Genomic DNA, 22,777 nt, shown 5'->3' on the forward strand with positions numbered 1-22,777 from the left:
TAGGGAACTAGGGTTAAGAGGAGGTTTGGGGCACTGCCAGTCTTGGGCTTGCTTGCCTGCTTTATTTATTTATGCCACTCCCAGCAGTGCTCAGGATTACTCCTGGTAGTACTCAGGAGACCATATAGAGTGCTGAGGATCAAACTTGGGTGGGTCCTATGCAAGGAAAATGTCTTCCCTACTGTACTATTGCTTTTGCCCCAACCAGCTCCAACATTCTTTTCTATATCCTTTCTCCATTTGAAAAATGAGATTCTTAAATTCAAACACTAATAAAAAGACCCTTTACAAAATAGAGAAGAAAATGTACTGAACAAATGCATCAGATAAAGGGCAAGATCCAAGATTAGTAAAGCGCTCACAAAAGTCAACAACAACAACAAAATCCAACAACACATTCACAAATGGGAAGAGAAGAATACTTCCACAGAAGACCATGAATGGCCGGCCAGTAGGCAAGTAAAAAAGTGCTAGTTGGTTGCTCTTTGATTAGGAAAATGCAAATCAAAACACCATGAAAATGGTACAGATTTAAATGACTGGAGACATCCAGTGTTGGCGGCTTGTGGTGTAAGGATCCCTCATTCACTGTTGGAGGGAATGTCGAATGGTTCAGTCTCTATGGGAAGAAATATGGATATCAATCTAAAAACTAGAACTTCAAAAAAAATAAATAAAATAAAATAAAAACTAGAACTTCCATATGCAACTCAGCAACACCACTCCTTCACATCTATCCCCAAAACAAGAAAATATTAATTCATATTGATGTATGTACATTCATGTTCATTGTGGCACTTAGTACAATAGCCAAGATACGGAAATAACCCAAATACCCAACTACAAATGAGTAGATTAAGAAGCTGTGGCACATGCACACTGTGAAATACTATGCAGCTCTAGGAAAGGATAGAATTGGAAGGGGAAGGTCATTGGGAAACTTGGGGGAGGGAGAGAAGTACAACTAGTGATGGGTTTGACTTTGGAATTATGCACATTGGAACATCATTAAGAATATGTAAATCGGGCCAGCGAGGTGGCGCTAGAGGTAAGGTGTCTGTCTGCCTTGCAAGCAAGCGCTAGCCAAGGATCAGGACCGAGGTTAGATCCCCGGTGTCCCATATGGTCCCCCCAAGCCAGGGGCAATTTCTGAGCGCTTAGCCAGGAGTAACCCCTGAGCATCAAAGGGGTGTGGCCGAAAAACCAAAAAAAAAAAAAAAAAAAAAAAAAGGCCTGGAGAGATAGCACAGCGGCGTTTGCCTTGCAAGCAGCCGATCCAGGACCAAAGGTGGTTGGTTCGAATCCCGGTGTCCCATATGGTCCCCCGTGCCTGCCAGGAGTAACCCCTGAGCACTGCCGGGTGTGGCCCAAAAACCAAAAAAAAAAAAAAAAAGAAGAATATGTAAATCACAGTATCTCAATCCATAAAAAAGGGTTGTTATTGTTTTTTAAGTGATTGCTTTGCCTTGATTATTTGTAGATTTAAAATAATAATTCTTGGGGTCAGAGCGGTGGTACAAGTGGTAAGGCATCTGCCTTGCCTGTGCTAGCCGAGGATGCACAGTGGTTAGATTTCCCATGGGGCAGGGAAGGTGGTGCTAGAGGTAAGGTGTCTGCCTTGCAAGCGCTAGCGTAGGACAGACAGTGGTTCAATCCCTGGGCATCCCATATGTTCCCCCCAAGCCAGAGGCGATTTCTGGGTGCATAGCCAGGAGTAACCCCTGAGCATCAAACGGGTGTGACCAAAAAAAACCAAACAAACAAAAAAAAGATTTCCTGGGGCCGGAGAGATAGCATGGAGGTAAGGCGTTTGCCTCTCATGCAGAAGGTCATCGGTTCAAATCCCAGCATCCCATATGGTCCCCCGTGCCTGCCAGGAGCAATTTCTGAGCATGGAGCCAGGAGTAACCCCTGAGCACTGCCGGGTGTGACCCAAAAACCACACACACACACACACACACACACACACACACAAAAAGATTTCCCAGAATCCCATATGGCCCCCCAAGCCAGGAGCAATTTCTGAGCACATAGCCAGGAGTAACCCTTGAGCGTCACCGGTTGTGGCCCAAAACCAAAATAAATAAATAAAATAAAATAATAATTCCTGGGACCTGAATACAACAGGTAGGATGCTTGCCTTGCATGTGGCCAACCTGGGTTTAATCCCCAGCATGCCAAAGGGTCCTCAGGAGTGATTCCTGAGTGCAGAACCAGGAGTAACCCCCAAACAAGTAATCAATGAAACAAAAATTAATTATTGGGATGGGAGAGTGTGGAGATTGCTGCATATACTTAGCATGCACCAACTCAAATTCAATGTCTGGTCCCCTGAGCACTGCTGGGTGGGTAGCCCTCAGCCTTATAAGGCCAATAGACCACATCCTCAGGACCTTGCCAGTGGGACCCCAGGGCCTCCTCAGCACCAGTTGAGGGAGAACCTTCCCAAATTATTTCTTGAACTAGGGTGATGGGCCTTTTTTGTTGCCTTACAAGGCCCTGCACAGGGGGAACACCTTAGTCTTAGGGTTAGGCCAGACAAGAGATTGAAAACACCCCAACTCCCAGCTTCTGAGGGGGCATCACAGAACGGCCTGGTTCGCCTCCTTATTCTTATCTGTAAAGTGGGTCCTGTTTTGTTTTCAGAAGGGCGTTTAATAGAATCTTCTCTGAGTCTGAATCAGTGGCCAGAAATGCAGAGAGAGAGAGAGAGAGAGACAGAGAGAGACAGAGAGAGACAGAGAGACAGAGAGAGAGAGAGAGAGAGAGAGAGACAGAGAGAGAGACAGAGAGAGAGAGAGTGGGGGGTGTCCTGCCATTTATCCTCTCCCCACCCCCATGACTTAAGTGCTTAGTCTTTCTTTACCTGAGACCTTGGCCTGAGGCCAGGGGACAGCTGCTGGTCGAATAACCTCTGCAGAGACTCCAGGGCAGGAAGGGCTCGGACCACCTCTCTGGGAACAGGCGACAAGACGAAGACCAGGGGTTAGTTAGTGAGGACCAGGCTGGACAAGCCCCGGCAAAGACCCCAGCTGCAGGGAGCCACCTTCCTGCATCTGGACCCCACCTCTTCTGGGTTCCAGCTGCAAGGAGAGTTTCTTCCTCTCACCTTGACCCCCACATCTTCCCGTCCCTCCTGCCCTGGCTCGATGCCACTCAGGTCCCTCTGTCAGCACCCAGCTCTCTGAAACCTGTAGCCAATTTCTGTGTCAGGTTCTGAAACTGAGTCACGGGTCCAGGTCCTCCACACTTGCCAGCCTTGTTTACAGTTTAAACGAAACGAAAAGCACCCACAAGCCTTAGATTTTTGAAATGCTAATTTCTGGGCCCTGCTGGGATTTGGCTTGGAATCTGCATTTGAAATGCCTACTCTGAGCCTGCAGTGCTGTGCCGCCCTTGAGGCAGAGCTGGCATGCTGAGCCTGCCTGAAGCTTAATAATCTTTGCTCCTGTCTCTGCTCTTTTTCAACCTTTTTTTTCCCACATCCCACAATGCTCAGGGGTTACTCCTGGCTCTGTTCTTTGAAATCGCTCCTGGCAAGCACGGGGGATCTTATGGGATGCCGGGATTCGAACCATCATCCACCCTGGGTTGGCTGCGTGCAAGGCAAACTCCCTACCGCTGTGCTATCTCTCCAGCCCCATTTTCCTACTGTTTTTATATTCTTCCAGGCCTGGTGAGCTGTTTCGAGGCCTAATTCTTCACTTACTATTTCACCAAATACAGTTCATGTTTTTATAGACATTGTGATAGTTTGGAAATATTCGATCAAGTACTTGGGCCAAGCTCGCTTGTTCAACCCGTGGCTGCCATGAGCGGCTTTGTTCCTCTTGTTCTCAAGTTCAATTCCACTTTGAGGAGAACCAGAGTCTGAGCGATGGATCTTTGCTCCAGAACCTTTGAGAAATGATAAACCTCTGCTGAGTGCAATCAATGCTATCACAGTGTGGCTGACTCCTTTGCATTTCTTTACTGCCATTGTGGGGATTTCTTTCCCTATAACTGATTCCTTCCCCCATCCCAAACGCTCCAGCAATTTTGTCAGTATTTTTCCACATTGATTGGGGGATGAGGGTGGGCAACCAGGGATCAAACCCAGGCAAGGTGTGCGTAAGGCAAATGTTCTGCTTGCTGAACTGTCATTTTGGCCCCCAGTCCATTTTCTTTTCTTTTTTAATTTTTATTTAAGCACCATGATTACAAACATGTTTTGTAGTTGGGTTTTAGTTATAAAAAAAGAATGCCCCCCCCTTCATCAGTGCAACTTTCCCACCATCAATGCTCTCCCAACTCCCTCCTCCCCAACCCCTTGCATATATTTGAAACAGACATTCTATTTTTCTCACTACCATTGTCATGGTAGTTGTCAGTGTTGTCATTTCTCTAAAATGGACTCATCATTCTTTGTAGTAAGCATCATATCGTGGGCTGGTCCTTCCAGCCCTCACCTCTATTGTCTCTGTGTATTATTGCAATAATGAGGCTTTCCAGTGAGGTTTTCATTTCGCCTACTAAGTTATTCAGACCTGTTATTTCAGTTTGGAGTTTTCTGGTTTCTATTTTCATATCCTTTTGATTCTTATTTGTGGTTCGTTCAACTCATTCCATGCTTTCTTTGAGTTCTATGAACATCTTCCATATATTTTTCTCTAAACTCCTTATCTGAGAGGCTAAATAAGTGGTTGGGACTTTTCAAGTCATCATAGTTGTCATCTTCATTATCTATGTATGGTGTTGGTCTGCGTTGTTTCCCCATTGTCATGCTTGTAGTGTGATGTTTTCTGTGTGTTGTGATAGGATCATTGCGTAGGATATGTGCGCAGTCGCAAAGCTTCCCAAATTGGTTTTAAACTTTTGGCTTCTTATTTAATCTTGAGGTGGCATTTCCCCTCATTTTGCTTCTTTATTCCTAAGAGGGCTATATTTTTATTGTAATGTGATTGTTGTGAATTTTTCATTGTTTTCTATGGTATTTTTGATTTTTGCTTAGTTAAAAAAAATGTATTTCCAAGCCTGTCATTGAATAGGATGGGAAGAGGGACACTGACAAAATGATCATCCTGGAGAAAAGGGAGTGTTAGAAGGAGGTAATATGAAACCATTATCAGTGCTATGTGTCAGTACTATATAAGTGGTATTATGTGTATTTGTGCCACATATATACATGTCAGTACTATCTCAGTACCATCTGTAGTACTATAAACCACAGTGAAAAAAAATGGTAATGCTGCTTACACAAATTTGATCCTGGCAGCACCAATGGTCCTCTGAGCCCACCAAAAGTGATCCCGAAGTATAGAGAAAGTAAGCAAGCAAGCAAAACAAACAAACAAACAAACAAAAACAAAAGAAGAAAAGAGAGAAAGTAAGAGAGAAAAAAGAAAAAGAGAACGAAAATAGAGAGAACTAGAGAAACAAAGAAAGAAAAAGAAAGGAAAGATAAGGAAAGAATGTAGGAGAGGAAAGAAAGGAAGGAATAAAGAAAAAAGAGAAAAGTAAAAAAGAGAAAGAAGGAAAGAAAGGAAAGAACAAAAAAGAAAGAAGAAAGGAAAAAGGAAAGCAAAAGAAAGGAAAAGAGAAAAAAAGCAAGAAGCAAGCAAGCAAGAAAGGATGAAAGAAATAAAGAAATATGGATGGTACCCACAATCAAATTCAGGACTCCCACATGCAAAGCCATCCTTTGAGTCATCTTTGGCTTTCATGGCTTAGTTTATATCTCAAAGTTTAAGTAAGACATTTGTTCCATTTCGTGATAATTTAAAGGCTTACCTACCATGTAAATGTGCATTATATTTTATATTGATTTACTTATCTTTGATTAGCAAATACTGCTCATTAAATCTCATTTAATTTCAAATTTACATTTGAAATTTACATTTGAAATTTAACTTTCTCTTTGCATATCTGAGGATCCAGTCCTCATACATGAGTAGTTGAACCACATTCCCAGCTCCATCGTATTTTGAAGTTTTGGGGGACAGTGAGGGCCACTCAAGCAATACCTGAGGCTTTTACTGGCAATGCTCATTCACCAGGCCAGTGGTTCAATTTGAGTGTCCTTGGATGTCAGCTGTGGGTCTGTGCAGTACCCAGTACCAGGGACCACCCTGTGGTAATGCTTGGGTCACACTCAGCAAAGTTCAGGGGACTGTGGAATGCCCACAATAAACTAGGTTTGGCTATATGCGAGAAATGTGTCTCTACCATTTGTAGCATCTCTCCAGAACTCATATATATATTTTTTGGGGGGGGGGGCTATACCCAGTAATGCTCAGAAATGCACTCAGAAATCGCTCCTGGCTTGGGGGACCATATGGGTCACAGGTGGATCGAACCATGGTCTGTCCTAGGTTAGTGAATGCAAGGCAAATGCCCTACAGCTTACGCCACTGCTCTGCCCCCCATAACAATTTTTTTTTTTTTGGTTTTTGGGTCACACCTGGCGGTGCTCAGGGGTTACTCCTGGCTGTCTGCTCAGAAATAGCTCCTGGCAGGCATGGGGGACCATATGGGTTGGCTGCTTACAAGGCAAATGCCCTACCACTGTGCTATCTCTCTAGCCTCAATAGTACTTTTTTTCCATATCACACTTATAAGTAAGATCAATCTATGTCTATCCTCTCTGCCCTAAAGTTATTTTTTATTTAACAAAATGCTCTTTATTAGCTTGCTCTCTCATTCAAGATACATTTTCTCCTACGAATACAAACTCTGTTTGCTCTTTCTACTTTGGAAAAGGCTATGTTCTCTCCTGAACAGTTTCCTCTTTCTTTCCCCTTAAGTTTAAAATCCATTTAATAAAAATGATCTTACTTAACTGATCTTGCTTAAATGGTTTTTCTTAACACACAAAAGTTCTTCATTTATTTTTCCACTAATTTATTTTTTATTTTTTATCAATCCACCACCCCTTCCCTTTCTAGTTACTGTTGTTTATTTATTCAATAGAGATTTTGTTTGTTTTGGGGCCATACCTGGTGTTGCTAACAGCCTACTGCTGGCTCTGAGTTTGGGGATCACTCCTGGCGGGGCTTAGGGGACCAGATGTAGTGCCAGGAATTGAACTGGGTCAACTGCAGGTAGGGCAAGTGCGCTTCCCTTTGTATGAGCTCTTGCTTATTTTTTCACTCAAAATGTAATCAACAGATAGTATTGTGTGTTGGAAGTGTACAAAGTGCAGATTTGATACATTTAGTTATTGTCAAAACAAATTTCTTGGAGACAAGTTTCTCCCTAAACAAATTTTATTTGGTTGGTGGCCGCATCTTGTGGGGCCTGGACCTAGATCATCAATATTAAATAAATACATGAGGTACAGGTCCCTGTTTGGATGGTAAGCAGTCTATGGCAATTAATGTTATGTACTAGTTTAAGTTATTTTTTCATAATCTGCTATCAGTTTGTATTATTTAAGTAAGCACCCACATACTGTTGGATCAAAGAAGGGTTAAAAGCTTGTAAGACTCAAACCCTAAAACTTGAAAAGCAAGCATGTGTGCTGGCTGTGTAAATCCCTGAGAGCTTAGGGTGAGTCCCAAATAGACACTAGGATTTACAACTGCCTGTACTGGTAAGAGAAGGCAAGAAACAACTCTGATTCTGAGCTGCACAAAGAAATAATTTGCTCCTGAGTGAGTTAAGGCAGGAACTAAAGTTATGCCTTACTGAGCACATCTTTTTTTTTTTTTTTTTGGTTTTTTTTTGGGTCTCACCCGGCAGTGCTCAGAGGTTACTCCTGGCTCCATGCTCAGAAGTCGCTCCTGGCAAGCACGGGGGACCATATGGGACGCCGGGATTCGAACCGATGACCTTCTGCATGAGAGGCAAACGCCTTACCTCCATGCTATCTCTCCGGCCCAGCACATCTTATTTTAAACATAAGTAAAAACTATTGTTAATCTTGCATGATCTTATTTGACATGTTGGAATATAGTTTTAGAGTTAATCTAAAGTTAACCCCAGTTTTTAAATTATTTGTCCAGTAGATTAGAGACCCATAACCCCTGGCAAACCCTATGCCCATCTTTATGAGATTAATTTCTGTTCCATTCTCCTTCTGTATTGCACTGAGTTATGACAAACTCAGGGAATGACCAGCATGCCTTCAAGAGACTGAGCCTGAATTTAGTTTGCCGACTTAATTCTGGGTCTGCCCATATTACATTATGTTGGAGGATGTTGGGGCTGTGACTTTCCCTCCAAATAGCTGCTTTGGCAGTATTGGGGTTTAGTGACCCCAGCCCAGATCCACTCACCCATCCATATGTCATCCTTGATCTAGTAGTTTAGGAGAAGATTTAAGATGTCCAGATGGTTGGGTGGTGGTGGCCAGTTTTGTTGTCTATTTCTATTTTTATCATATTGGCTCTTCAAGTATAGAATAATACACTTCATTCTGGGTAGATTAATAACCAACTACTCCATAAGTTGCTGAATTCTTCTTATTTTTTTAAATTTTATTTATTGATTGATTGGTTTTGGGCCACACCCAGCAGCACTCAGGGGCTATTCCTGGCTCTACACTCAGAAATCGCCCTTGGCAGGTTGGGGGACCATATGGGATGCCAGGAATCAAACCGGGTCCCTTCCGGGTAGGCCTCATGCAAGGCAAATGCCCTACCACTATGCTATCTCTCTGGCCCCTGAGTTCTTATTCTTAGGATCCCTGGCACTCACATTTGGGGGTGGAGTAAAGAGGAATGCTTGGATTCTTTTTTTTTTTTTCAACATCTGGCGATGCTCAGAATCCTGCCACTGCATTCAGGAATTACTCATGACAGTACAGTGCATGAGGTACCATATAGGATGCTGGAGACTGAATTTTGGCTGGCTGCATGAAAGGCAAATGCCTTATCTGCTGTACTATGGCTCCAGGGCCGGGATTGGATTTTCTTGAAGTAGGCATCATGTCTCATACTTGGAAATCAGCATTGCTTTCAAAAATGTGTTAAATTGACATTCTGTGCTCTGGCATAAAACATAGGCTGGGTAGTATAAATCCAGGGGGTCTCGCTGGAGTTACAGCTCATCCAGAAATAGGAATAATATTACAGACTAAAACTTTTTTAAAACAAGGTTGCTGGGCCTCGAGCAATAGCACAGCAGTAAGGCATTTGCCTTGCATGTGGCCAACACAGGAAGGACCCCGGTTTTAATCCTGGCATCCCATATGGTCCCCTGAGCCTGCCAAGAGCGATTTCTGAGCGCAGAGCCATGAGTAACTCCTGAGTGCTGCTGGGTGTGACCCCCCCCCCAAAAAAAAAGCAAAAACAAACAAACAAAAAAACCAATGTTGCTGTCAGAGAGTTTTCCCAGAGGTTGAATTACTTCTATGGAGTGGACCCTGATCTAATCTCTGGTACCCCATATGGTCCCCCAAACATTTTCAGGAGTGATTCCTGAGCAAAGATCCAGGAGTAAGCCCTGAACACAGCTGAGTATGGTCCAAAAATCCCAAATTAAATAAATAACATGAAGGCTGTTATTCCTTGAATGTGACCAGATGAATGTGCCTTTCCTTGTGACTTGGAATTGTAAGAAGAGGTTTGGGTGTTGCAATTTGCTTGTTCTATTAACGTTAACTTTAAGAGGCTTCTCTCAAGATGGATTCAACCTTTATCAAGCAGAAAAACATTTTTCTTTGATACATTTAGTCTAGATCACACCTCCTTTCCCTTGCTTCTTCTAGATGCTGGCTCTGGAACTGCCTTTCCAGACTATCAATTTTTTTTTTTATCACACATTCTTTGCAAATGCTTCCTCAGTCCTCCAAGTTTTCTATATATACTTCTCTGACATGGCTCTTTGATTTGATTTCCAAATTTGATTAGAAAAAAGAAGATATTTTTGTGGTTTCCAGTGAAATATTTATCTTAGTGGGGAAGCATTTTTTGTTTCGTTGTTGTTTGCTTTTTTGGTCACATCTAATGATGCTCAGGACTTAATTCTCTGCTCTGCACTTGGAAATTTGGTTATTTAACCAAACTTTCAATTAACATCCTCTCCACATTTTGCTATTTGATTCATTTATGAATTTATTTAATGTTGAGTTTGGCGGTTGATACTGGGCAATGCTCAGGGCTTACTTTTTTTTGTTTGTTCGTTTTTTGGGTCACACCTGGAAGCGCTCAGGGATTACTCCTGGCTCTATACTCAGAAATTGCTCCTGGCAGGCTTGAGATGCCAGGATATGGACCACAGTCCTTCTGCATGCAAGGCAAATGCCCTACCTCCATGCCATCTCTCCAGCCCCTCAGGGCTTACTTTTGACTCTGTGCTAAGGAATGACTCCTGACAGCATTTGGAAACCATCTGGGGTATGGATTGAGTCACCCCTGTACTATCTCATGGCCCCATATTTTATTGTAAAATTCCTCTTGCTCTTCTTCCCATCTCCCTCTCCAGAAATTATAGTGACCCAGATTGTGGGGATTTTGTTCTCTCTCTAGGTTGTAGTCCTTGTACTTTGGTGCTATTCAAGTTCTCTGTCAAATTTTTGGTGTATTTTATTTTTCTGAGCAGACATCGTGTGTGTGTGTGTGTGTGTGTGTGTGTGTGTGTGTGTGTGTGTGTTTGAGCCATAGTTTACAGTGTTCAGTTACTGCCCAAACACCTTCCTCTATCTTACTCCTGACTTTGTGCTCAGTTATAATATTTGTGGTGCGCAGGCACCATATGGGATGTGGTCAGCTGCATGGAAGGCCTACCTGCTGTACTAACATTCCAGCCTGTGCTGACATCTTTTTTTTTTTTTTTTTTTGGTTTTTGGGCCACACCCAGCATTGCTCAGAGGTTACTTCTGGCTGTCTGCTCAGAAATAGCTCCTGTCAGGCACGGGGGACCATATGGGACACCGGGATTCGAACCAACCACCTTTGGTCCTGGATCGGCTGCTTGCAAGGCAAACGCCGCTGAGCTATCTCTCCGGGCCCTGTGCTGACAACTTAAGATAGTTTCAGGTGCCTCTTCCACAAACTCACTCCTTCCCTTCTCCTCTGCCCTTCCCATTTCCTATTTTGCCCCTTCCTGCTCTCTTTTAATCCCTTCCCCCCTTCTTCTAAGTGACCAACATGGCTCTCTCCTCCATACTACCCTGTAGTCTGAATTCCATTCTCATCAGCATCCCTGAGGTCTCTAGCTCTCACTTTCACACAAACCCCAGGACTGGGAATGTCTGCTCAGCTTAGCCAGCATCTGAAGCCAATCTGAGCTCAAAGGACACCCCCTAAATCCCACCCCCTCTCACTCCTCCTGGACTTTGGGCTGCTCAGTAAGTGGCCTGGTCATCCACTCAGCTGCTAACACTGAACAACTCAGGCTTCGTCCACTTCTCACCCCAACCCACAAGAGGACCCAGTCAGTCTTCTACTCCCATCCACACAAAATCCAGGCCACACTGGCTCTGGTAGCCACAAAGTCTTAAGTGCCTGTGTTACTTAACTAATAACTATTGAGTGTCTCCCTGTGCCAGATATTGTCTGAATCCCAACACTCAGCAGGAAGTCAAACAGACCCAAATCTCCCAACTTCACCTGTTCCTTTGTGCATTATTCAGCTGCCAGAATCACCCACTACTTGTTGGGTCCTGGCTCCTGGGCCCTTCCCCAGAACCTAACTAAAATATCCTGTAGACTCCCACTTCAAGGATGGGGTTTTCACCTCAAGACAAAGGTTATTGGCTTAATGAATTTCAGACATTCAGGGATAACCCGGTAGGAGAGGCATATGCTAATATTGAGCAACATATCTTCATGCTAAAAAAATGTATTTGTCCTTTAGCTAGAATTCATCCTAAATTGGGCATTCTCTATTTTTTTATGGGGTGGTGAAGGTTCATTTGGTGAAGCTCAGGGGATACTTCTGGCTCTCTGGAGGTGCTTGGGGATGCCAGGCACTAAACCCAGCTGTGCAAGGCAAGTGCCCTACCTGCTGTACTATTGCTCTGGCCCCCATATTTGTTTTAATTGATGAAATCTGGCCATCTAAGTCTACCTCTCCTAAACTGCTTAGCTTTAACTCATTTATTAAATGAATTATTAATAAGTTTATTATTAAATGAATGCATCAGTTGGAACAAAAGTTGTTTGCAAATTAAGAGTTTCACAGAACTATTTGTTATCTGTAGAGATATGGAAGTAGGTTGAGGGAGGAGGGGACCCTTTATTTCCCTCCGGCCTATAGTTTCTGAAATTCCATCCCGAGGTCTGAGTCTCCAGGTCTGTGTCTCCAGGTCTGTCTCATCTTGTTTACCCCCCCAAAGGTGATATTGAGCTTGAGCAGGGGGCATCCCTGAAACTGTCAAAAGAGGTAAGCTTGCAGCTAAAAGGGGGAACATTGGCACAATGTCCCCATTTAGAGGGATGGCTGCTGTCTACCCCTCCTAGGAAAGCCAGAGAGTACCCCAGTGAAGGAAGCTTCTAAGTGGGGTGTGTGTGTGTGTGTGTGTGTGTGTGTGTGTGTGTGTGTGTGTGTGTACAGAAAGCCTTGCAGCTTTTCCTCCCAGGCCAAGAAAAGAAGTCTCCACTGAAGTAGACAGAAATGCCAGAAATCACCAGAAAATTGTGTGTGCATGGTGTGTGTATGGGTGTATGTCATACGTGCAGGCATGCATGTGGTATGTTGTATGTTTAATGTGTGAGCATGTGTATATGCAAGAGTGCTTTCACTGGTGAGAAATTATATCTAACCATAGCTTCAAGAGGGGGGAAAAATTCCTTCCGTGGAAATCAACAGAGCAATAATGCTGGGTCCGTTTGGTTGAAATCACATTAGTTCAAAACCAGTCACTACAATAAAACCTGACTGGCCAAATTGGATGGGAGCTGAAGTTGTCAAAAAAATTATTTTTTAAATTTACCAAATAAACTTGTAAGAGCATTCAAAAGAAAGTTCCATTTGATTACGGGAGATGAAATATTCTCTTTTTGCATGTTAACTAAGGTATGATGGATATGGTACCAGAGGAACTGACAAGAGAAATTTGAAGCTGCTGTCAGTGTGAATCAATGTAAGCAAAGAACAAAGCCAAAGAGCCCAGAAAAAACCTTCACCATGTGACAAGTGATTTTTTCCAACCAGAATGTTGATTTTCCATTTGTGGCAGGATTGTTTCAGTTCCTTGTGATTTCTTTCAGATGTTTTTGGGATTTCTTTCCTTCCTTCTTTTTTATTTTATTTTATTTTTTTGGGTTTTTGTTTTTTGGGCCACACCCGGTGACGCTCAGGGGTTACTCCTGGTTTGGGGGACCATATGGGACGCCGGGGGATCGAACCGAAATCCGTCCTAGGCTAGCGCTTGCAAGGCAGACATCTTACCTCTAGCGCCACCATGCTGCCCTCCTTCTTTTTTTAATTTTTATTTCTAAAATAGCATTTCAAATATTCTTCTACCTTGTCAGTTGGCTTTGCTGCCTTAAGGTAGTGCTTCTAATAATTATGAAGTAATCCAACTTGAGGTCGATTTTAATGCTAATTAAGTGTAAAAAATAACCTCAAAAGATTCTAAAAGAGCAGGATTTTTGCCAGTTGATCACTAGATGAGCTCCACACTGCAAGTTTTTGCAACTGACTCACTCTTAAAAACTGTAATCTTGGTGGTTGTGGAGAGAGCTCAAAGGGCTGAGTGTGGGCTTTGCATGCCTGTGGCTGTGTATGACCCTGCCACTGTACCATGTGGTCTCTCAAGCACTACTGAGATTAACCCCAGAGCACTTAGAGTTACTGAGTAACCCTAGAGCGTTAAATTTGGAATAACAGAGGAGCACTGAGTTAGGCATAACTATAGAGCACTGACATGGGAGCAACATCCAAACACTGAACTAGGAGCAATCCCTGAGTACTACCAAGTATGGCCCAAAACAACAAAACCAAAAACTGCAACCTTGGCCCTTGGCCCTGTGTGGAAAATAGGCCAATTCACCCACTTCCTGTGGTGCCCTTGCAGTTAGGAGAGCATGAAGGGCTGCGCAGTCCTCCCTATAGCCACTGGCCAATATTCACAAAAATAAAAACAAGACCGGAGAGATAACACATGTGGCCAACCCAGCACAGATGATGGTTCGATTTCCAGTGTCCCATATGGTCCCCAGAGTCTGCCAGTGTAGAGCCAGGAGTAACCCCTGAGTGCAGTCAGGTGTGACCCAAAAGCCAAAAAAAAAAAGGAAGACAGGGCTGGAGCCATAGCACAGCGGATAGTCCTGCTGCCAGCAGTGATCCCTGAGTGCAGAACTAGTACTGCTGGGTATGACCCAAAAACTAAAATAAATAAATGAATAAAGGAAAATAAGGGATGCAGCAATAGTCTAGTTGGTAGGGCCCTTGCTTTCCACATGGCTGACATGGGTAATATTCTCAGCATCTCTTGTGATTCACTGAGCACTGATAAGAACAATGGCAGTGGAGTGGAGAGTCAGGAGTAAACCCTGAGCAGCCCGGCGTGTAACCCTCAAACCAACCACCCAATGGGAAGCAAGTGAGAAACCAGACCCCGTACCCATAGAGCTCCGTGCACAGGTGCGCAGTAAGTTTTCTCAGGTGGGGTGCGCTGCCAGAACCTGTCTTCACGCAGTCAGAGTCCAGGACAAGCTGGGTGCTCAGGTAGTCTTGGATGGCTCTCAGGTGCTCCTCCGGGATTCTAGGGAGAGAGAGACAGAAAAACAAAGATGGAGACAGACAGACAGAGAGAGAGAGAGAGAGAGAGAGAGAGAGAGAGAGAGAGAGAGAGAGAGAGAGAGAGAGGCCACCTTACAACCTTACAGTAATGCCTGGATATGCCTGAGGTTTCCGAGGCTCCTGATGATCCAAGCCCAGGTGCCAACCTGTAGTATCTGCACCCCTATATCCCCACCCTTGCAGGAGGAGACAAAGTATGTCAGTGCAAGATGATGGGGTTAAGCAAGGGAACAGACCCCAACTGATACATCCCATAGGCTTCCTCACCCCCAACAGACTTCTCCAAGCATTGGTTGCTGCCCCCCATCCCAGCTCCTGAAACCAGCGTCTGAAGGCCAAGGGGGTGTATCAAATCCAAGGTCAGAACTTGGGACCTAGAGCTCTGGATGGAGGTTAACCCCCGCCCCCGCCTGCTATGGAAAGGCCTCTGTGTTGGGAGCATGTAGTGGGTGGTGAGGGAGGACTTGCATTGCTGTCTGCCAACTCTGGTCCTGCTCACTGCCCATGATACCTTGTGTTTTTTGTTTATTTGTTTGTTGGTTGGTTGGTTTTGGGCCACACCTGGCAGTGTCAAGGGGTTACGCCTGACTCTGCGCTCAGAAATCTCTCCTGGCAGGCTTGGACCATATGAGATGCTGGGGATCGAACCCGGGTCTGTTCTGGGTTGGAAGCATTCAAGGCAAACATCCAGCCACTGTGCTATCACTCTGGCCCTGTCTCCCAGCACCTGCTTCTTTTCTGGGGCATGTGTAGATCCTGTTTCCTCCGAAAAATGAAAATTCTAGCTAGAGAAATTATTTCTAGGGACATATTCCAACCAGCCAGGGCGACAAGAATGTTTAGGTTCACTTGAACCTTTTATCTGCAAGTCAATGTTATAAATAGATGGTCACTTTTATTATTTCATATTTTGGCCATGCGGGTCAAACCCAGCAGTTCTAAGGTGAGGCATGATGTGCCTGGGTAAATCCAGGGCCTCTCACATGCCAGGCCTCTCATACATGTATGTGTATGTATGTATGTGTGTGTGTGTTATGACCCATACCCAGCAGTGCTCAGGGGTCAGTCCTGGGTCAGCCACATGCAAGGCAAAATGCCCTACTGCTCTTCTATCTTTTTGACCACACAGGGGTTGTTTCTGGCTTTGCTCAGGGATCACTCCCGGTGGTGCCTGGGAAATCTTATGTGGTGTTTGGGGGATCTTATGTGGTGTCAGGGATCAAACCAGGGCTGGGCACATTTAATGAAAGTGCCCTAACCCCTGTATTATCTCTCCAGCTCCCATTGACACATTGTTGTGTTGCCTCGAAAGAAACAAGCATGAAGGGTGCAGACAGGGAGTTGAAGGGTAGTGGTGTCTAGTTGCCGCTCAGGGGCTGATGCTGAGAGAATCTTTCTCTGAGCAGGGATCTTTCCTTCTTGCTTTGTTGTTGTTGTTGTTGTTCTTTTGTGTGTGTTTTCTTGGTGTGTGTGTTTTGTTTTGTTTTTGTTTTTGTTTTGGCCACATCCGGTGGCATTCAGGGCTCACTCCTGGCTCTGCGCTTAGAAATCACTCCTAGTAAGGGGTTTGCCTTATACACAGCCAATCCAGGACTGACGGTGGTTCGAATCCCGGCATCCCATATGGTCCTCTGAGCGTGCCAGGAGCAATTTCTGAGCACAGAGCCAGGAGTAACCCCTGAGCACCGCCGGGTGTGACCCAAAAACCAAAATAAAAAAATATATAAGTAAATAAATAAATCACTCCTGGCAGGCTCGGGGGACTTGATAGGATGCCGGGGATTGAACCCGGGTCTGTCCTGGGTTGGCCGCATGCTAGGCAAACACCCTACAGCCGTGCTATCACTCTAGCCCCAGATCTTTCCTTTTTGGAGACACAGCACCATGGGAGGCTCTGAGCACACCCCACTGTGTGTGGGGTGTGGGGTGTGGGTGGTGATGATGGCAAGAAGGTCCATACTAGATTTCCTTGTGCTTTGTCAAACCCTTTGGCAATAGAGCAGAGCTAGCCAGCTCAGACCCATCTTTCTGGTCTGGCAGTTGCTTTGCCATGAGGAGGTTTTGAGATGAGGTGGGGTAGAGTCTTTTGCCTACAAAATTCCTACATGGGTTGTAAATGATTATGCAAGTTAGAGGGGCATTTGCCTAAGACTCCATTCAGGATGGGGAGATAGTATAGTGCTTAAAGCCTGATATTCACATATATTTTCCCTAAAAACTATTAGGAGTCACTCCTGGGCACAGAGTGAGGAGTAGCTCCTGAGCACTGTCATGTATGGGCCAATAACCAAAAGGATCTACTGAACGAACACCCATGACTGGAATGGCCACTTCCTGCTGGGCCCTGGGATGGACACCCCAGCTTGCCTGAAAGCTAGGACCTTTGATTTGCAAGACTACTGACATCTTTCTGAAGGGTCCCATCTCAGAACAAGTACTCATGGGTGAGCTGGATCCAGAGTAACAACAGGAACTCATGTAAGAACTTGGGGTCTCAAGAGGCCAGGGCTAGAGGGAGAGGACCCACCATTAGAGTGCTGCTACTGGCAGCTTCCCACCAGGAAAATCATTTTGAGCTCTGAGTCCACACCACACAGAGGCCATTGCTGAAAGGGATAGGGAGTCAGCAGACCTCACAGCTTTGGAGGTATCTGTGCTAGGACCTTTGGGGTCCTCCTGAGACTCACCCACTGGTGTCCATGGTCTGCAGTCGCTGCAGCAGTGTCTCGGACAGGCTGGGCCGGCTGGCCTCGGGCACTCGAACATTCTCCATGCAAATGGCCGCTTCCTTAGGCTCTCCTGACCCGATCAATAAGGGGATGTTTCTGGGTGGTAGCTCAGGTGGGGACAGGATGCCTTCTAGGAAAGGGAGGCAGGAGTGTCAACAGGGTCAGTGCAGCCCCCAGGCTGGGCACCGAGGTGGGTAGGGACCTGGTCTTCCCTTAACAGCCACTATCTTTTCAGCGCTCCTGAGCATGGCTCACAGGCTTACTGGACAGAAGTGTATGTGTGAGATGCAGAAGTGCTCTCCATATTTGGATGAGGGCTACTGCAGACAGCCCCTAGGGTAGGTGGAGACTGTGGGGGCACTGGCCTCAGTAAGCAGGTGGCCATGTGCTGGAGCAGAGTGACTACCTGTGAGGAAGAGGCTGAGTCGTACAGTCTGGGACAGGACTGGGGAGTTATTGTCCAACTCTGGGGCACCCTGGAGACTGGGGATGGCAGGCTCTGACTTTGAAAGGGCCTCTGAGCACTTGGGGATGAGCTTTCAGGAAGTGCATGTGGAGGGGAGAGAGATGTCTGGTACCCCTCTTCTTGCCCTGTGCTCTACTGGCTGCCTTGGGGCTCCATGTCCTTCTATGCTTCAAAGATCATCATATTGTTGCTCCTTCTTCTCTTCTGTCCAGCACTGTCACACACGCAAGGCAAGGCACGTGTTCTATTGCTGAAGCACACTCTAGGCCCCCTTCCTCCCTTTGTTGGGGTTACTTGTGCTTGGAGGCTATTCCTGGCTTTGTTCTGGAGTCACTTCCATCCATGCTCAGGGAACCACTTGATAGTGGGGACCAAATTCAGGCTTCCTACAAGTAAAGCTTTTGCTCAGTCCACTGAGCTCCTCTTTTATTTTATTTTTAAAAAATAATTATTTATTCATTGACTTTTGTGTCACAGCCAGCAATACTCAGAATTTACTTATGGCTCTGCACTCAGGAATCACTCCTGCTAGCTCTTGAGGGACCATATGAAATGCTGGGGATGAACCCAGTTTAACTACGGGTTACTCAGGGGTTACCTTTCCTGCTGTATTATTGCTGTACCTGTTGTCTTCATGGTTTTGTTTTGTTTCGTTTTTGTTTTTGGGCCACATCCTGTGATCCTCAGGGGTTACTCCTGGCTATGTGCTCAGAAATCGCTCCTGGCTTGGGGGAACATATGGGACACTGGGAATTGAACCAGGTTTGTCCTCAGTCAGCCATGTACAAGGCAAACTGCTGCACTATCGCTCTGGCCCCTGTCTTCCTTTTTTCTTTTTTAAAAATTTGGGGGGTTATATCTGGTAATGTTCAGGGCTTACTCCTGCCTCTGTGCTCAGAAATCACTCTTTACAATGCTTGGGGCAACATATGGGATGCAAGACAAGCGCTTATACCACTGTCCTATTTCTCCAGCCTCATTTCGTTATTTTTGTTTTGTTTGTTTTGGGGACAAACCCGGTGGCACTCAGGGGTTACTCTGTGCTCAGAAACCACTCCTGGCAGACTTGGGGGACCATATGGGATGCCGGTAATTGAACCCAAGTCCTTCCCGAGACAGCTGTGTGCAAACGTCCTTCTAATATGCAATCAATCTGCACCCTCATTCTGTTTTTAAATGATGATGAAGAAAATGGTATCCTCATGCAGGAGGTGCCAGATTCCCTCCACCTTCTCATGGAGGAAATTCAGCAATTTTGATAGTGGGACAGCTGCACTTTTAGATCCCTTGATGCCTACTACACTTCCAGCTTGACCTCACTGGACAGTGCTCTGAGAAAGAGAAACATTTTGCTTCCTGAGGAGACTATGTCAAGGGTCCTAGGGGTTATGTCCTCCTCCCCAGGCCCCACAGCCAAGAAGGAGCAAGGGTCACTTAACTGCCCTCCTCTCCCATCCCACGGTGTCCCACAGCATCAATGACTAGCGCTGTCCCCTACCTGGCTCCTCCTCCGGCTCATCGCCGCCTTCCTCCTCCTCCTGGGGCACCGCATACTGCAGGTGGGTCACCAGGCCCATGTTCTCCTTCCGGTAGAAGTCGATGAGCTGATCCAGCTTGGAGAAGAGCCTCATGGGGACGCCTTCGGATGCCTGAGGACAGAATGCAAGACAGTGCATTGGGGCTGGGACAGGGCCAGGGGAGCAGGGCAGGAGCCTAGGGACCAAGTGGTACAGAAAGCTCACATCCACATTCTCTGCCTGGCTTCCACATTAATGTGGGGCCAGCAGCCCCAGCCGTGCCAGCAGAGCCTGGGAGGCAGTCAGAGCTGCTTGCAGACTTTCAGAAGAAAACAGCTAAGATTTTAAAATTACGAACTAATTTTTAAATGTTACATAAGAAAGACTTTCTAATCATGGCAAAATTTCAGAGTGGTAAATGCAAATATTTTTCTTTTAAAAAGAAATCGCCTGAAGTCCAGCTTTTCTCCTCCCCAAATGCTATTTCTTAGTGGCTTAGCACAGTGTGTGTGTGTGTGTGTGTGTGTGTGTGTGTGTGTGTGTGTGTGTGTGTGTGTGTGTGTGCATTTGGTGGAAAGAGTTATTTTATTATCCAGTCTGTTTTCCACTGAAGATAATTTAGTTTTATTTTATTTTGTGACCACACCTGGTAGTGCTCAGGAGTTACTCTTGGCTCTGTGCTCAGGAATTACTTCTGGTGGGGCTTGGGGATCAAACCTGGGTCTGCCTTGTACAAGGCAATGCCTTACCCCTATACTAGATAAGCTCTCTCTTTACAGCCCCCCAATATTATTTTTGAGTTTGGGTCACATCTGATGATGCTCAGGGATTACTCCTGGCTATCCACTCAGAAATCACTTCTGGCTTGGGGAACCATATGGAACGCCGAGGGATTGAACCACAGTCTGTCCTTTGTCAGCTGCATGCAAGGCAAATGCCCTACCGCTGCACCATCGCTCCAGCCCCCCAATTTTTGTTTTAAACACAGGAACATATATTATAGCATTGTTTTTGCCTTTATTTTTAGCTTTTTTTCTTTTTAAATTGCTTTGATTTTTTAAAAAATTTGCTGTTTTGGGGAGAGGTGGGAAGGTACCTCTGGTGGTGTTTAGGATTTTCTCACGGCTCTGCATTCAAGGATTACTCCTGGAGAGGCTCAGGGAACCATATAAGATGCTGAAGATTGAACCAGGGTCAGCTATAGGCAAGGCAAGTGCCCTTCCTCTTCAGCCTGTGATAATTTCTTTAATCAGAAGTCAGAGAATGGCTGAGGTGATGATGCTCAAAGTCTTCCCTGCTTTCTAGCTCTTCTGTGAATGATGACATGGCCTGTAAGTTGAGGACCAACCATTTTTTGACTTGGAGGTCAGACTCCCAATGGTCTCTGAGTGGCTAGCAGCCACCCAGTGATGGGGTCCGCCCTACATGTTAAGGGGGGGGATAATATGCCCACAATAGCTGGGAGAAGCTCAGCCAGACTGTTGGATTTGGGCTGAGCATGGCAGGATCCTCTTGACTATTCCTCTAAGTTGGGAGCTCCAATTGGTCCTCACCAGGGTCACAGGTAAACTGGCTCAGGTGAACAAATAGGGTAGGAAGGAACCAGATGGGGCCAGACCCAGGCATAGGTACAGAGCAAGTCTTGCTCCGACCCTTGATCCCTGGGCCTGGTGGTTCCCCAAAATGTTGCTAGGACCATTTCCCCCAGCTAGATGCCCTCTGACATTCTTTATTTTGGGGCGAGGGGCACACCCAGTGACATTCAGGGGTTACTCCTGGCTATGCACTCAGAAATCATTCCTGGCTTGGGGGACCATATGGGATGCCGGGGATCAAACCCAGGTCGGTCCTGGGTCAGCGCATGCAAGGCAAATGCCCTACTGCTGCGCTATCACTCTAGCCCCATCTTACATTCTTTTTGACTTAGCTCGCCATGTGGTGCCTGTCTTCCTGTTCCTATGTGTGCCCAGTGCACACGTGTATCCATGTATACCACACACGTGTGCCTAAATATGCCACATAGACCCATGTACACTGCACACGTGTGCCCTTCTATACACACATGCTTGTATGAGCATGAGACTTGTGATGCATGAGGCTTAAGTGACTGAGTAAGTTGGCAGAGTTGAACAAAAGAATTTTAAAATAAACTCTTTCCAATAAATCCCCTTGTTTTCCAGCCAGGCCCACGTGAGCGTCACTGAACCAGAAATAGCTGAGCAGTAGCAGCCTGGCCCTGGAAAGGTGTCGCCAAATTGCGCAGAGGAACAGAATAACAGAAGAATGGGGGATGAGGCAGGTTGCCTGAGGAGCTGGAATCAGCACTGTGGTGACAAGTGTCATCCAGTCAGAGGATGTGTAGGGGAGGGAGACATGCTGTCAGGTGGTGGAGGAAGAAATGACAACACTAGTCCTAGCACGAGCCTAGGACTGCCAGGGTCTGGTGCTAGGACCCACGGTCCTTTGTGTCCCCCAACGACCCACAGAGGGCACTGCAGGGCTCCACGCATGGTGGAGGAGCCATTCCTGAGATGCTGAGACTGAAAGACACGCCTCTCAGATGCACCTCAGGTGTGGGGCACCTGGCCTCAGGGGACTCAGTGGATCTTTTTTTTTTTTTTTTTTGGTTTTTGGGCCACACCCGGCGGTGCTCAGGGGTTACTCCTGGCTGTCTGCTCAGAAATAGCTCCTGGCAGGCACAGGGGACCATATGGGACACCGGGATTCAAACCAACCACCTTTGGTCCTGGATCGGCTGCTTGCAAAGCAAACGCTGCTGTGCTATCTCTCCGGGCCCGGACTCAGTGGATCTTAGGATGGGGCAAGCCCAGGGCCTGTGGGGAATGGGGAGGTGGAGGCCACTCAACCTGTAGTGAGGTTAGGGGGCTTGACAAAGGAGGCTTCCCAAAGCCATGACTGCAGTGCTTTCCTGCATCTCTTTGCAGCTCATGAGATGGGGCTTTCAGGGAAAGCATCACACAGTAAGAGTCACTATACTCATGCAGCCAGGACAGCAGGATACTTGGACACATGGACAGGACATGGACACATGAACACATGGACAGTACACAGACAGTATGAGGATAACACGGGTACATATAGCATACAAACACAAGCACATCCATGGATATCCATGGGTACACAGTAGATAGACACATGGACACATAGACACAAGGATAGATGGAAGCACCCAGATAACATGTCCAGGCAGACACACAGATAGAAGATGAGTTCATGGGTACAGACATGGAAGCAAATCACTCAGTGTCCCACTAAAATTTACCTCCTTGGGGCTAGATACAATGTAGGGCTCAATGCACTAGCAGTATGTGTGGTAGACCAGGCACCCCAAACGCCATCAGGAGCGATTTCTGAACTTAGAGGCAGGAGTCAAC

At 45.9% G+C, this 22,777-nt stretch overlaps 1 protein-coding gene across 1 annotated transcript in view; it reads right to left on the reverse strand.

Annotated features, from left to right (window-relative positions):
* Window positions 1-19,498, reverse strand: part of INPP5D (inositol polyphosphate-5-phosphatase D) — a 48,821-nt gene extending 29,323 nt beyond the window's left edge. Inside the window, exons 1-4 of the mRNA XM_049769353.1 lie at window positions 19,364-19,498; window positions 17,358-17,529; window positions 14,492-14,632; window positions 2,867-2,954 (exon numbers count right to left, since the gene is read on the reverse strand). Of these exons, the coding sequence (XP_049625310.1) occupies window positions 2,867-2,954; window positions 14,492-14,632; window positions 17,358-17,529; window positions 19,364-19,496 (534 nt within the window). The 5' untranslated portion in view covers window positions 19,497-19,498. The remainder of the gene's footprint in view (window positions 1-2,866; window positions 2,955-14,491; window positions 14,633-17,357; window positions 17,530-19,363) is intronic.
* Window positions 19,499-22,777: the final 3,279 nt, after the last annotated feature.

The sequence above is a fragment of the Suncus etruscus genome, chromosome 2 (assembly GCF_024139225.1).
Source record: "Suncus etruscus isolate mSunEtr1 chromosome 2, mSunEtr1.pri.cur, whole genome shotgun sequence".
Lineage (NCBI taxonomy): Eukaryota > Metazoa > Chordata > Mammalia > Eulipotyphla > Soricidae > Suncus > Suncus etruscus.